Here is a 15,897-nt window from a genome sequence, read left to right on the forward strand (position 1 = left end):
CATGTGGTTAAAACTTTTGAGCTGCAAAATTAGCTGTTTGTTTATATGGGAAAAAGGAGCTGTGGCAGGGATTATTTTTAAACATTTAAAAAATTCCTTCAATTTTAAACATTCAATCATTTATATTAATGGATTTGTATTTTAAATATTGTCAATGCATAGTTAGAGCACAGATTCAACAGTCTGTCTCAATTTTTCCGACACTGAACCATTTGTTGGGAATATTCACTTTTTAAAAGTCAGAAAATAGAGCGACAATTTTAAATCTGCTCAAGACTCTCTCCACACTGCCAATTATCCCCAAAGACACCAGCAATAGAAAACAGGAAGTCCTCAGGCTATCAGTACTCTTGGAAAGAAGGAGGGAAATTAAACAATTTAAGGTCTTCCTAGCAATAGCTAAGGTTTATTGAACACATACAATTGTAGTGCTGTATGTTATTTAACTCTCACATCATCCCTAGGAGGTAAAAACTGTTTTACACCTACAGGCAGGTTAAGAACTGCCCAGGGTCACAGGGTTAGTGAGTGGCCATGCCAGGATTCACATGCAGGCCGTCTTGGCTCTTAGCCACTAGGATGCCCGTCACCTCAACAATATACGTATCCTAATGTACATACTTCATATAAAATCTTCACATTTATTGTAGACGCAAATACTTTTTGGAACAAAAAGTATAAGTGCCTACCACTGTTAGAGGGGCAGTGGTATACTTTTGACGACTGATATTCTCAAGTAATTATGCTGGCAGCCCTTGGTTTGGGAAAATACAGATTAAGAGAAGAAACACCAGAGAAGTTTAGAAGTATAAAAGGAAGAATGTCACACGTGCTGTTTGGAAATGACCCACACTTGTCTCAAAGGCTTCTGTTTTCTCCCCTCTCCAATTAGCAAGAACAGTCCCCTCCCACCTGCCACCCATCCGTTCATCCATCCAGCAGTTCACTCAGAGTCAAGTACAGAGCAAGCCCCAGGGGGACTGCAGTGAAAGCAGCTTGGCCCTTGCCCTTGAAGAGGCCATCACAGTCCTATCAAGTTTACCTGATCCAAGTCATTCCGTAGAGCAATTTTGCTGGTTACAAGTTCATGGGCAAGGTCATCATTCTCTTGTTCCAACCTCATGCTGGCCTCCTGTAATCTCCGGTTCTCCCTCTGCAGAAAAAGATCAACAGCCAGAAGTTGGCATTAGTGCGTGGATGGACTAACAAAACAAACAGAATTGGTGAGGAGAAACAAGCAACAACAACAAAGTGAACTTTTGAAGGTGTAAAAAGGAGAAGGTGCAAGTGGCACAGGAAGGCAGGACTGCTGTCTGGAAACAACGGTGAGTTAAGCTGGCAGTGCGGATGCGGTACTCCACCCCGCGAAACTTACAACTGTCCCTTCCACCCTCCAGACGAGACTTCATTTTAACAACTGGGCCACAAAGAGCAAAATTTCCAAACATACCCCCAATCCTGTGAGGTTTTCATACAGACCTAAAACACAGACACAGGCAATTCTTTGTTTGAAACATGCACAATAATCCCACCCTTGACCTCAAAGGAAACTGCAAGACACGGCAGGGATGAAATGGGGGGAAAACACTAGACATTTCTTCAAATTGTTTTCCCAATATCTTTAAATTATTTGAGTATATTAAAGAGCCCTAAATCAAGAATCAGTATACATGGGTTCAAGACTTTGCTATCAACTGACATTTTCATTCTTTGGGTAGGAACATATTTACTTTTCTGAACACCAATTTTTGTGTTAGTAAGGACAATGGTCCTGATGATAATGTCTCTAAACGTATGTTTGGTTTTTTTTTAAACTTAAGATTAAAAGATTCTGGGTAAAATACATTAATGAGTTGTTTTTCCCCTTGAATTTCCAGGAAAAATCTAAAACAAAGTTTCAAAGAACCAAGTCACTAATTCCTATGAAGTAAGGTCTCCCCTTAGCTAGCCATTACAAACTGTGCACATTCACATCTATTGTCAGAATAGCAATTTGGTGTCTTCCATTCGAAAGTATCAAAAGTGCTTTCTTTGCTACTGTTAATAGTTACAGGAGATTCAAAAGAAGCTGACAGGAAAGACATCAATGTGATGAGACCTTCCTGTTTTTCAGATTCATACTCCTAATAGTCTTTATGCAAGGGTGGCAAAAACTCAGACAAAGCAGTGTTGCACGACCAGACGACAAACGTATGCCCCGGAAGACGGTGTATTATAACACGGTTGGAGGGGTGAAGTGAATTTTTTCTCCTTTTTTTTTAAAGAAGGACTGAGAAGCAGGCAGTAAGGGCAAAGCCTAAGGCCTTCATGGAGGCAAAGGACCCAAAACCAGGGCCAGTCGGGAAGCTAATGGACGAACACGCACTTTGACTATAACCAGCCACCAGGGTCCATTTCTGTCTTTTCTTTTGGAAAAGGTAGACTGGGAGAGCTAGAGAAACATTTTTGAAAAAGGTATCTACTAAAAAAGATAAAAACAAACCAAAATCACTTAGGTACTTTTAAACAAATTCATGATAGAATTCCATGCAGTGTTAAAATATAAATGACAAATATCTAACGACAGAAGAAATGCTTATGCTACCTTACAGAGAAAAAAAAGACAAGTAACTGGAAAATCTCATTTTCATAACAACATGAATAACATTAACTGTGAGTAGTGGGTTTTTATTGTTGTCTGTGCTTTTAAAATGTTTTCAAGATTTCTACAATAAATATATAATACATGTATTTAAAAAAGTCTAAGAAGTCATTTAAAAAATAAAAAGTAATTCATAATTTTAATTCCATTGGAAAGGATAAAATGCCAAAACAAGAAATTTTTTCAAGTCCACTCCTGTTATAGGCTCACATTCCACACGAAACCATACTGGATCGTCCTTGGTGGCCAGTATACACTGTAGCCCCTCAAAAGTGCCACCTTGCCAGGAACTCTTTCCCAAGAGATTCCTGAAAAGACAGCATACATATTTGTAGGAGAAAACTGTACTCATCAAATGTTGTCTGTCCCCTTGACACACAGAAGTTCCAGCCTCCCACAGAAGCATAAAAAAAAAGGAGACTAAAATATAAAAAAAGCCACGGTGCCTACAGCTGAATCTTTCAATCTTTGCTGAAATATCCAAATTCTAGCAGGGGCTGGAGAATTAGTCGTTCATTCTGATATATCTTACTATTACCCCTTTTTGTGCAAACAACTTACATACTTGTTGAAAGGCTAAAAAAAAGTTCCAGAAACTTTTCCAAAAAATTTCCTCCTTGCCAAGAACAAGCAGCAATAGCCAGCACAATTTCATCACATTATTTCACAATGCAGACTGCCTAGATAGGGAAGAGATTTTTCTCATTTCTCGATAAATCTCTTCAAAAGAGACCATGATAAGACTACTCCAATACCTGTTCCTGAGTTATGTCCTATTTCTACTGAAATTGTACTTGCAGGACTCCAAACTACAAAAGCTCCCTCAACTATTTATTTACATTAATTTGGCACAAGTGAAAATATTGCAGCTACCAGTTTTTCAGGTTACAGTGACAAAGGCTTAGAATCGAGTTAAAGTAACCTCCAGATAAAGTCACATGATGCTCGTGGAAAAGCACTCTGTTAAAAGTATTTAAAAAACACAACAGGTAGCTCTTCACTATTCATTAGATAAATGTCTGATGGGTTATATTATATAAGAAAGAGATGTGAGCTCGGCTGAAATTCTGATTAGTAACTTCCCATTACGATGCTATTGCAACTTGAACCCTTCCTTATAGACACACAGCTCAGGGGATAGGGGGGTGGAGCAGGAAAGATTTGGGAGAAATTATGAGTGTCTGAGGGTCCCTTACAAGCAGAATAGCCTAGGGGGCATGCCTACTGGCTTTTGCTTTAGCAAGAAGCTTCAGTTCGGTGTCTGCAAAGCAAGCAGCACAGTGGAAGTGAGACTCCTGCTCTGCACTCACAGACACGTGGGAAAGCAAGCTACGGGGTCGAAAATGCAGTATCGTCCTCCAAGCATGAACCCGAGGGCAGCCAGGGGTCCTCGGGAGTCCTCCGGTGCTACCGGGTGCCACAGTGAGGCACTGCTACTGAGATGGGGATTTTCTATGAAGAAGAGCTTGCCCACACTCACCAAGGGTTAATGAGAGATGACATTACCTGGCTGTCTTTTCCAGCCTTTCTTGAGGAGCCAAAACTGTTTTTAGAACTGACTGATTCAAGAAAAAGTTTGCCTTTATGCTCGAATGGGGAAGAAAGTTTAGCTTTGCTGGGCTTGGGAAAGGGAGTAACCTTGCTTGGTTCATTTTGAAATGTTGGCAAGGGCTGCCCACTGAGACAGACCTGAAGCCAGCCCCGTTAAGTTCAGTCAGTCCAGACTCACATGCTATACGTCTGCACAAGCAGATGTGCTGAATGCTCAGAGCCCATAAACAAAACAGGCAAATTGCTTCCCTCGCCTTTCAGAAAAGACTACAGGAGACCATGCTTACATAACCCTGAAAACTCACATCACACTGTTTGAAACATCCACCATCTCACACAATTGACACCATTTGAACAAAAAGCAGACAACTTTCCTCGTTACTTCCCTCCCCTCTTGCATAGGAGACGTGCAGCTGGGAAAGCTTGGTTAGTAACTTTCGGGAGGAGGATACTGCATTTTTCAGAAAGACAGACGCTGATAGTACAGACACACATAGATAAAAAACTTACCTCCTCAAAAGTCATAGACCAACTACCGTTTTCAATCATAGGTACAAAGACAATTGAAAAAAAAAAAAAGAATATCCAATGAAATTGCACACCTACTAATACATTTAGGAAATGGCAATAACAAAAACAGACACTTATTAATGCTATTTTGTTTGTCCTTAAAGTGTCATAAACTCTAAGTTCTCTCTATGACTGCAAACATTTGATGGAAAAAATATACTTGAGGCAGCCAGTGGGCAAGTCTCAACTCAGGAAGACTGACTGATACACTAAACTCCTCCCTCTCCACACTGCTATTTGCAGTTTGCATGACTAACGAAAACGCTGTATGTGGAACTGTTTGCAACTATGGTGAGCTGTTTATACAGTGTTATTAAAGCTGGGTGGAAGGAACTTCCTTCTATGACAAGGTCGGAAAGCTTGCAAAAGAGTTCATCTTCAGACAACAGGATGAAATTGCTGGGCAGGGGAACGTGAAAGAAGGACCGATCCCAGGTCTCCTCCCTGTCTGGGGACTGAAGTTTGGGTGAAGCAGTGCGAGCGTTGGTGAACGCCATTTTTCCCAAGATGAGAAAACAGACAAATGTGAACTGGCAATCAAAAGAAAATACACTAAGCCTTTCAGGAAAAAATGATGGGGAAGCAGGCGGCTTTAGAAACTCTAGCTCGGTATTTTGGGTGTGTTGTCTGCTGCTCTAACGAATTCTTGGCACACATTTTTAAAGACATTTAGGGGTCAGGAGAAAATGTCTTCTTAAAAGATACAGTGCAATTTCATCAGCAACAACACTCAACTCTCACATATTTTCTTTTGGATACCTCTTTCAAACGAGTTGATAATCATCATATTCAAATTTTATCAGCTTTTTGACATTCAAAGAAATGTTTAAATGTCGATATTGTCTATAAATGAAGATTTGAGAAAGAAAACCTGGATATTTGAAATCATTTGATGCTCTTCCTTTACGCAACATATCCAATTTTATCTTTCCAGTGGAAATTTAAAAATTTTAAATGTCAAACTAAAAACAAAATCTAGTCAGTGATAACTAACTGGCAGTTGGTAAACCAGACTGCATTTCTTTTAGCTCTTAAAAAACAATCTTAGATTATACTCTAGCACAGGGGTCAGCAAACTTTTAATGAAAATGCCCAGACAGTAAACATTTCAGGCCTTGCACGCCATATGGTCTTTGTTGAGACTACTCAGCTCTGTCATTGGTTGTGCAAAAGCAGTCACAGGCAATAAGTAAACAAATGGGTGTGGCTGTGTTCCAATAAAACTTTATTTACAAAAACAGGCAGTGGGCTAGATTTGGCCCACAATTTGCAGATCTCTACTCTACTCTAGCATACAAATCAAATTTTGAAAAAGCAAATGGGTTACAGATGATGTAGAAATGTATGAGTGTGACATCATTTTCTCAGTAATATTACTTTAAAGGAAATAAAACAGTAAAAATTGAAGGAAATTTTTGGGGAATTAATTCTGAAGATTATCAATAAACACACTTAGAAATTCTTAATATACATAACATTTATAGCTCCAGTGTAAAGTCTAGCTCAATCGGCAGACAAGCATCATCAGACACCACCTGCTCCTTCTTAGCTAAGTTGCTCAACAGGCCTCAAGAGAGCTGAGGCTTGCATCCTCCATTGTCCTACAACGATGAGTTCATCGGTGATCCAAGCTCGCAAAGGAAGAGTAGCAGCCTTCTGAAGTTTACCATGAAGTTATCACAGGCAGGTAGAAACCATCCTCTCGACTCTCACCATTCATTAAAAGCACGTTATTTCATAACAAAAATATTTCCAAAAGCAAACAACAGTCTTCGTGATGTGGAAAAATAATAAAATATAAATGTATTTTCACTAGTAGAAAAACATTTTTCAAAGATGGATTCACTTATCTTGAGTTGTTTGAGTAAGGAAGGGCCCAACACAGTAACAAAAGGGAAACCTTTTATTATTTTTTTTTCCAGGTAAGAAGGTTAGCATAATTTAAACTTCACGTATCAAGTTAAAAATAAAATGTGATAATTACTCTAATTTATTTTATTAGATATGTAAGGAAGGCAAATAATACAAGTACAATTAAGCTTTACTTCAAATATTTTGCTTGTATTGTTTTTACTACATATAATTAAACAGCTTAATCTTAAATTACATGCAGGGACAACTGCTCTATGAAAATTAGTATGTGCAAGAAAAACTCTTTGTAGGCTTAGAGGAATCATCTTTTTTCTGCTTGAATTACATTTTGATTAAAAAAATTACTATGTCTAACCTCAAGAAGGAAGTTAAACATTGTAAATTTAATTATACTGAACATGGATAAGATACTACAATTAGAAATTATGTATTTATAATACTCTTTGTGTCCCAAACCCAAGAGAGTTTAAGCATTCTTGAGTCTTTCTAGGATTTGCCCATCTTGGACAGGTAATAACATAACCTTCGTTATGCTTTGGGAGATTCGCTGAATTTAATTAATTAGCTGTGCTTTTTAAAGCTTAACCTACATTTGTGCAAGTAGTCCTTTAATTAAACAAGAGAAGCACGTCATCTTCTAGAGACAAATGAAGACTGCAGTTCCTTAAAAAAGTGCCATCGATAGATTACATCACTAGAATATTAACTCTCCTCAAATGGAAACAATTCATCTCTTTAAAATAGAAAGTAACATTTTAATTTCTGAAATTGGCAACTGCTTATTAGGTGCTTGGCTAATTTTTTAAATGTACGAAAGCAGCTACACATATGCACGAATGTTTGTTTTCTGCGGACTTGTATGAAACTGAAAATGTACATAATGTATTTCTACCAACAAATCTTTATCCTGCATTTTACTTCATTGAAATCAATAAATAAATTTACAAACCAAAATATAAGAGTAAATAAATACTACTATACAAATTTGGCCAGGTAAAACTGAAGGACGATAAAAGAGGCTTAGAATAAATATTCTATATTCTTCTTCCAATAAAATTTCCTTGGTATTTCTTGCAATCTAGTCATGTAGATAAACAGGAGTATACCAAAGGCTGTAAGCAGTCACGCCAGAGCTTGCTGAGTTTCAAATACAACCGATGCCAAAACCAGGTAGCATAGCCAGTGTGAGTACATGTGTATTACCTACTTGAATATGCTTATGTCTGTGTGTGTGTGTATATATATATGTGAAAATGAATGTACCACCTATTTATGTTGGCCATTCCCCTATAAGTATGGGTACACAAAGGATCTATAGTCAATAATTAGCTCCAATTCTGACAGGAAGGTCTCCCTCCCATGAGTTTGGCTTCTGCACAAGTACCTCTTGTGTGACTTGGGCTTTATGAAAGGAGGATGGTAGGGTGCATGCCAATCCTCTTGGAACAATTTTGCTTGGATTTTTTTGTGTGTGTGAGATATAAATCACATACAATAATATTCATGGTTTTCTTTTTTTCTTATTGAGGAAGATTAGCCCTGAGCTAACTGCTGCCAATCATCCTCTTTTTGTTGAGGAAGACTGGCCCTGAGCTAACATCCGTGCCCATCTTCCTCTACTTTATATGTGGGATGCCTACCACAGCATGGCGTGTCAAGTGGTGCCATGTCCGCACCTGGGATCCGACCTGGCGAACCCCGGGCCGCCGAAGCAGAACGTGCGCACTTCACCGCTGCACCACCGGGCCGGCCCCAGTATTCATCTTTTTTAAATGTGCCATTCAGTGGTTTTAGTCTACTCACAAAGTTGTGTAACCATCACCACTACCTAATTCCAGAACATTTTCATTGTGCTTAGGGTTCTAAAATTTAAATTTATACTAACACCATTTCATCTCTTTCTTTGTGGTTGAGATTTAAGTGTTAGATACAGGTGAGTATAATGGCAGCAATGTGAGAAGGTAGGTATGTGCGTATGTCATAAAAATAGACACAAAATGTTTAGATAGATACAGCAAGAACATGACTGCTGAGAACTACCTCTGCGTTATTGGATCTTTAACCCCACCTCTGGCTTCCCTGCAATAGCCCTTTTTTATGCCACCATGCCAAAGAGAAATAGCATCAAACTGAAAAATCTCTTAGAATATCTTATTGTATGACATTTCTGGGCCTTTTTTTTTTTAATTGACTTTCCTAACTTCCTTGCCATAAGGCAAGCTACAGTGTAGACACAGCATTTTAAGCAGTATGGATCCTAAAGGCTGAGGAGGGGGTGTTAGTGAACTGGTTAAGTTCTGACTCACGTCCTCAAAGATCCTCCCAAGCTATTTTTAAGGATTTATAAAGCCAGGTTCACAGTCCAAGGTTTATTAATTATAAAGTGTTCATTCCCAGGCCATGGATCTTATTCGTGACAGGATTAAATTTAGAAGATGCTAAAAGGTATTTTCTAAGACAGTTTCCTACTTTAAGATAATTATAATTAGCTTCTTAAACTAGATATTGAATATCTGAAAGAACAAATCTGTTGATGGCTGAAAACTATGCTGTCAATTGCCACTGTTTGAAATTGTAATTATAATTTGAGGAGTATAACTTTATCAAGTATATCACCAGTACAAATGTCTAGACATTATTAAAAGGGTATAGAGATATTAGTTAGATGATGTATTGGGAGGCTATTACGATACACAAAGGAAATAGCTATAGAGGGTATCTGATATGTAGATATCAGCTATGTAGATATGAAGAGGCTGTAACACTCAAAAGTAGCATCTGTTTTCAAAAAAAGAAAAAAAGTTTAATTCTACTTTGACCTTTCAGTAAAAATTGTACACATAGTCTTATGTGCGATAAGTGCTTTTTAAAAAATACTATACATTGTACTATTTATCTATACATTTCTGCTTTTAAAAAAGGATTTAAGAAACAACAAGTTCAGTCCCAGATTGATGTTTTAAATACACTATTTTAGTCTTTCATTTCTCTCCTCTTTTAAAGCACTCTTCCCAGATTTTATTCATACTGATGGCAGCAATAAGAAAATCAGAATGATAAAAGCAGTGGGAGGGCTTCATTTTGGATCCTCAATAATATTTTATAATTACTACTTCAAGCCCTTCTAAAGCAGCATGCTACATGAGCTATATTAAAATTGGTTTTATTGAGAGGTGGTGGTGGGGAAACTAGCTTCAAACCCTATTCTATGAGCACCTATGTGTTAATAGTTATTTACCCTGACAGTATGTGGGGTTTTATTATCAGTTCTTTAGCTAGAGCTATAAATAAGAAGAGAAACAGACTGATGTCAGATTATTGGGTAGCAATACTTGGGAGAAATATAAGGAAGATAAGCGAGGGGCTGGCTATTTTAGTAATATTTGGGTAATTCGAGGCAGTAAGCCTAATAAGGCTAACAACAACCATTTATTGAACACCAACTATGGGCTGGTACTTAACATACAACATCCTTCACCTTTACAACAGTCCCTCAAGGAAATGTATACAGTGAACGTTTCACAGATGAGGAAGAGGGTCAATACCTAGTCCAAGATGCTGAACAATGGCACAGGGATTAAAATCCCCAGCTTGGATTCCAAATCCTGTGCTCCTGTTTTGGAAAGCTAGGATTTGAACTCAAGTCTAACTACAAAATCAATATACTCCTTCCACCACGCCCCTCTGTGACCCTTCCATGCTATTCAATTCAGCGACAGAGACAAGGTGTACATCTGACTGTATCTGCTCATGTCCAGCTTCTGACCACACAAAGGCAACTCTAGTTACAAAAGTGGATGTCATCCCACTGTGGGTAATTTAATTAATAATCCCACCCCAAAACTTTTTCTGGCAGGATATTTTAGCATTGGTGGTGCTCAGTGTGAAAATACAATATTCCCTTATCCTAATGTACTGACGTGGACAGGCAGGGAACCACGATGCATCTGGAGGAATCTGAAGAATTAAAACACGTGGAAGAGAGATGATAATATTTCACTCGGAGAAATAAGTTCAAAATCAGTGTTTCCCAACATTGCATCATGGGAACAGTGTTGCTAATTACCACTGAAGAGATCTACCTTTGTGAATGGCCCAATTTTTAGAAACACTACAATTAACTAAGCTATTAAACTGAAATGATTTTGATTCTGAAACTGCATAGTGTAGTGAAATGTCACTGTTACTTGTAAATTTGTTTGTGGAAATAAATGTTGCAACAAACACCAATACTGTGCTCGATACGCCTTTGTGGTTTTTATTTCTCCTTCCAAATGAGTTTGTATTTTTAACATTTGCCACAGACAGAGGTAAGTCTGAAACTTTCTTGTGCCAGCCTTGGAACAGTTCACCTTCTAAAAGTCTTTGTGGATGTGACCGTGCACAGCTAAAACAGTACTTTGCCATTTTCTTTTTTTCCTCATTTTTGAAAGTAGTTGATAGCCACTTTCTTTCTTTTTCCCTTTCTCTCAGCTTCTTATGAAGATTCTCAGTATAAATGCAACAGGTGGAGTTACCTACAAATATACAAACTGAAAGAAAAGAAATATTATGGTTGGCTACTCAAGAGTCTCCTGAAATGCAAACATACCTGGACATTTAGCATGGTCAGAGTGTCTACGTCAATAGAGAAGGAACAGAGGGAACTGAACATGCCACAGCTGCTGCTTAGGGTAAAGAAGGCACTTTGCTCTGACAGGAGGCCCATGGCTCCCATACCTTGTATCTATCCATGGGGTCTTCCTGCTGCAGCTGGCTCTCTCGCATTGTCTGATATTCTTTCTCATATTTCTTCAGCTTCTTGGTTGGTACCTGCAAGGATCAGAGGAAAAGAATGCTAGATAAGGAGATCACTTAGGAAAATGTTTTCTGATGTGTTTCCTAACTAAGTCCCCGGCATTTTAATGAAGCATATCCAATTCAAAGTTAAGGAGCAAAAAAATCTAGATTCTAGAGCAGGGGTCTGCAAACTTTTTCTGTAGAGGTCCAGATAGCATATATTTAGGCTTTGTGGGCCATACGGTCTAGGTCGCAACTCTTCCACTCTGTTATTACTGCTTAAAAGTTACCATAGGTTATACAAATGAGTGTGGCTGTACTCCAACACAACTTTATTTACAAAAATAGGCTGCAGTTTGTCCATCTCTCTTCTACAATATTGCTTATATGTCATACCTTTTTCTAGTTAATGTATTTAACAGTGCTGTTACTTCTGTTAACTACTTTTCTTTAAGTAAAATTCACTCATGATCTTCTACCATGTTGAAAATGAAAATTATTATTTTATAAAAATAAAAAACTGAGGGGCCACCCCGGTGGCGCAGTGGTTAAGTTTGCACATTCCGCTCCGGCGGCCCGGTGTTCACCAATTTGGACCCCAGGTGTGGACCTATACACCGCTTCTCAAGCAATGCTGTGGCAGGCATCCCACATATAAAGTAGAGGAAGATGGGCACAGATGTTAGCTCAGGGCGAGTCTTCCTCAGCAAAAAAGAGGAGAATTGGCAGCAGATGTTAGCTAAGGGCTAAATATTCCTCAAAAAAATAAATAAATAAAAATAAATAAAATACAATAAAAAAACAATAGAAAAACTGAGCAAAAAAATAATTTTTCAAATGGAATTAATATACTAGAGAGAAGGAAGATTCTAAAGCTTGTCACTGAAAATTTAAAGAAATATAGAATCATTGTGTATAAGACAATAGAAAATCATCTGAACAACGCATCTATTTCTTGTTAAAATTATGTCTCTTTAAAAGCCAGTATTCTACTCTTTTCTTAAGACTAGAATCTTAAAGAATCTTAGAATTCTAAAAATAAACAAATAAGCATTGCACAGTATAAAGATCATAGAATTTGGCCCTAGATGGACCAAGTTCTGAATGCCTCCTATTGTTTTATTAACGGTGGTATTTAAACTCTCTTAGCCCGAGGTTCTTCATCTGTAAAATGGCAGGCAAACAAATTTCTACTTCATAATGGTTGTCAGGAGAATTAAATGATATAACACAGATAAAGTATCTAAAATAACTCCTGGTCCATGGAAACTTTTCAAATTGTTTTCTTTAAAAAAGTATTCACTAAAAGTAATGTATTATAATCTATTATGTTCCATATAACAGGTTAAATCTACTTTAGGCTTTTCTTGAACAATTAAAATTATGTAATTTCTTTAGATATCAAAATCATTCCTTAATGTTTAGGTCCTAAAGTAAGCGACTTGAAATAAAGAAAAAGTTTATTCAGTTTTTTAAAAACATAATGTGTTATTTTTCTGAATTCTTGGGGACTCAGTGAGGGCAAGGATGATGCGTTGATGCCCCTCAGTATCCATTATGATACCTACCCAAAGTAATTGGCCGATACAAGTCCCTCAGCAGACTGTTTCTTGTTGAGTTCAAAACATGGCATTTAGAAAACAGGTATATGTGTGTGAGAGAGAATGAAAAGCACCCGGAATGAATGTAAAGTTACCCTGTGTTTTTCCAGAAAGAGGATAGGTTCAATTCTCTGGGATCTGGCCAGAGAATTTGTTAAATAAAAAGCACCGACACCAGGTATCATCCCTATCTTATTCTAACTACTGTGGTCTCCCCATCCAGGAGCACTGTGAAGTACTAGAATTATCTGCTTCTCACCACAGTTTCACAAACTCACTCCAAACCTGATAGACAGTGTAAATCCTTCAAGGAACACATGATGACAATATTCATCTGGCTGATGGGGGAATGTCTGCTCAGTCAAACAAGAAGTAAGGACATTTTCCAGGGTGTAACTGAATTGCAAAACCACTGCTGAATATTGTCATGAGAAATTCTAATCCTTTATTACTCCGTCTCCAGAGACCTTCAAAAGTATGCTGTGACCAACTGGAGTGCCACAGAGAGGAAAGCACCACCTACCAACTAGGCCGCCTCAAGATCACCAGATAAACAACCAGGAAAATATACAAGATCAGGTGCTAACAAGACAGCAAGAACATTATTTTTCTTGAATTTGATAGGGGCCTCAATTTCCTCTAGTTTTCTTTTCTCTGTATGTATTAATCACATACTCCAAAAACCAAAACAGACTCTCAAGATTAAGCGGCAAATCACTAGCCCTGAAGCAGCCCTGGAGCCGAAGCAAACAGGCAAGAAGTCTGAGTTTTAAGCAGTAGCAGGTGTTTCACATGTATCCCCAGGAGCTAGGGTCAAGGGGAGAAGTGGGAGGTGAGGTGAAAAGGGAGCCTACTCCAGCAGCCATTAGCCACAAGATGGGAAGTATGTCAATATTTTTGCAACTGAATACCAGTACTGATGGGTACCAGGCTGAAGATCAGGTCCTGTGTTGAAGTACTTTCTACATGGTTCTAAAATGGATCCATTCATCAATGACTGAATTACAGATTGCAAGCTTGTTCCTAGAGAATTTCTTCTAAAACCACATTTTTAAATTTCAAACCATTATTGACATTTTTTTTACACGTAAAACAGTGTCCTTTTAAAAGTCAATCTTGCTACTTATGTTAAGAGATTCATTTCAAAGTGAAATTTTAAAAAATACATTGAACATCCTCAATAAGCTAATCCTTTCCCATCTGGCTGAGATTCTAGGATGTTTCACTTCATCTTGTTCAGGGAAACAGAGCAGGTTCCCAGAACAATATGTTGCTAGGAAACCTTCCAAGCTTATTTATCTGGTGCTGTGGGGTGATACTGAGCATCCACCTGTGATTGGCACAAAGTGAAAGGGGGGAAAAGGGTGGAGGAGGAAGGGGAACTGACATGAAACTCCTGTTATTTATAAGATAACCAAGGAAAACAGACTGTTAACAATTTTTAAAACTATATTTCAGGACAAAATTGATTTTATTTTCAGGAACATAATATTGAGCTTGAAATTTTTTTTGTCAGAGAAAGGAATTAAAAAAACCCTTTAGTAAGTAGTTTTAATTAAAAGAACAGAAAGGTATTAAGAATTGAAACAATGTATTATCTCAAGAGCAGTATAGGTTTCTTTCCCTTTAAGTTAAATAAATTTAATGTAAGTATGCGCTTGATAAGTATGTTAAGAATCACCAATCCTCTTAACTGTCTACTGAATTTTGGGGTCCTATTCCACCAACCACCCATCCTCTGCCTGTCCAACACCTCCTATTTGGCAAAATTCAGGACATGTCCTCAAAGAATCCATAATTGTTTGGTAAGTGCAACCGACAATGAGCACTCACCACTTCAAAATGGTATTTAGTAAAAACAAATAACCAAATAAATAGCCAAGGCTTGACATTTTGGACTTGACAACTATGTTTAGGGAAGGCAGCATTTAAGACAGAACCAGTGTTTTCATCTTTTGAATATTTTATGATATTTGGAGATATGTCACAATGTGCTTGGCCTTGACATTTAAATTCACAACGCAACCATTTACACAGAATTAGTAATTTGGAGCTGGAGGGACCTTTGAAGATTGTCTGGGGCAATCCCTTTCTTCAGGATGAGGAGGCTGAACCCACGTGGCTAGAGCACTGGATGGAGCCAGCTGGTTGTAGCAGAGGAACCTAGGATATGGATGGGTCCACTATCTCTCTGGCCTGTACTCCTTTCTGGTACTGGGCTGTCAGGGAAAGTGTTTCCCAAACTTTAGTCATTCAAATACCATGTTCATTATTTTTGCCATATCCAAATACATTTTACTACTATTTTTCTTAAAATCAACTAATTTTTTTACACAAATTTATTTTACAAGAAATCAGTTTGGAAGCAAGAGTCAACACAGACCACTGTGGTAGACAGAGAAATGGCCTCTCAAAGACGTCTGCATCCTAATTCCCAGAACCTGTGAATATGGTACCTTACATGGCAAAATGGATTTGCAGATGTGACTGAGGCTAAGGGCCTCGAGATAAAGTATTGTCTTGGATTATCTGAGGGCCAATGAAATCACAGTCACTACAATGGGAGAACCTTCCTGGACTAGAGGAGACGCGACTACTGCAAAAGAACCAAGGAAATTCGATGTTGCTGGCTCTGAAGATGGAGGAAGAGGTCCATGAGTCAGGGTACGTGCGCTGCCTCTAGAGATTTAGGTTCTTTAAAGCCACTTTGTAGTTATTTGCTATGGTAGCAACAGGAAACTAATACAAAAACATTATAAATAATAACTACTATTAATTGAGCTACTAAATGTTTACAAACACAATTCAGTTGAAAGTCTTAACAGTTTTGCTGAAAGTAAAATAAAAACTTCCCTACCCTTCACTTTACAACCAAATGCAAAT

At 37.9% G+C, this 15,897-nt stretch overlaps 1 protein-coding gene across 18 annotated transcripts in view; it reads right to left on the bottom strand.

The window, feature by feature from the left end:
• The window catches only part of RABGAP1L (RAB GTPase activating protein 1 like), a 668,256-nt gene that overhangs the window by 22,322 nt on the left and 630,037 nt on the right, over positions 1-15,897 (bottom strand). For 9 of the 18 annotated variants that reach the window (XM_070498044.1, XM_070498043.1, XM_070498045.1 and 6 more), the window contains 2 exons: positions 11,354-11,446; positions 1,043-1,153 (listed from right to left, as the gene is read on the bottom strand). In XM_070498044.1, coding sequence (XP_070354145.1) covers positions 1,043-1,153; positions 11,354-11,446 — 204 coding nt within the window. Of the gene's footprint in view, positions 1-1,042; positions 1,154-4,702; positions 5,050-6,802; positions 11,167-11,353; positions 11,447-15,897 lie in introns of those variants that run through there. The other 9 variants (XM_070498041.1, XM_070498040.1, XM_070498039.1 and 6 more) reach the window with 2 other exon arrangements.

This window comes from Equus asinus, chromosome 25, assembly GCF_041296235.1.
Source record: "Equus asinus isolate D_3611 breed Donkey chromosome 25, EquAss-T2T_v2, whole genome shotgun sequence".
NCBI lineage: Eukaryota > Metazoa > Chordata > Mammalia > Perissodactyla > Equidae > Equus > Equus asinus.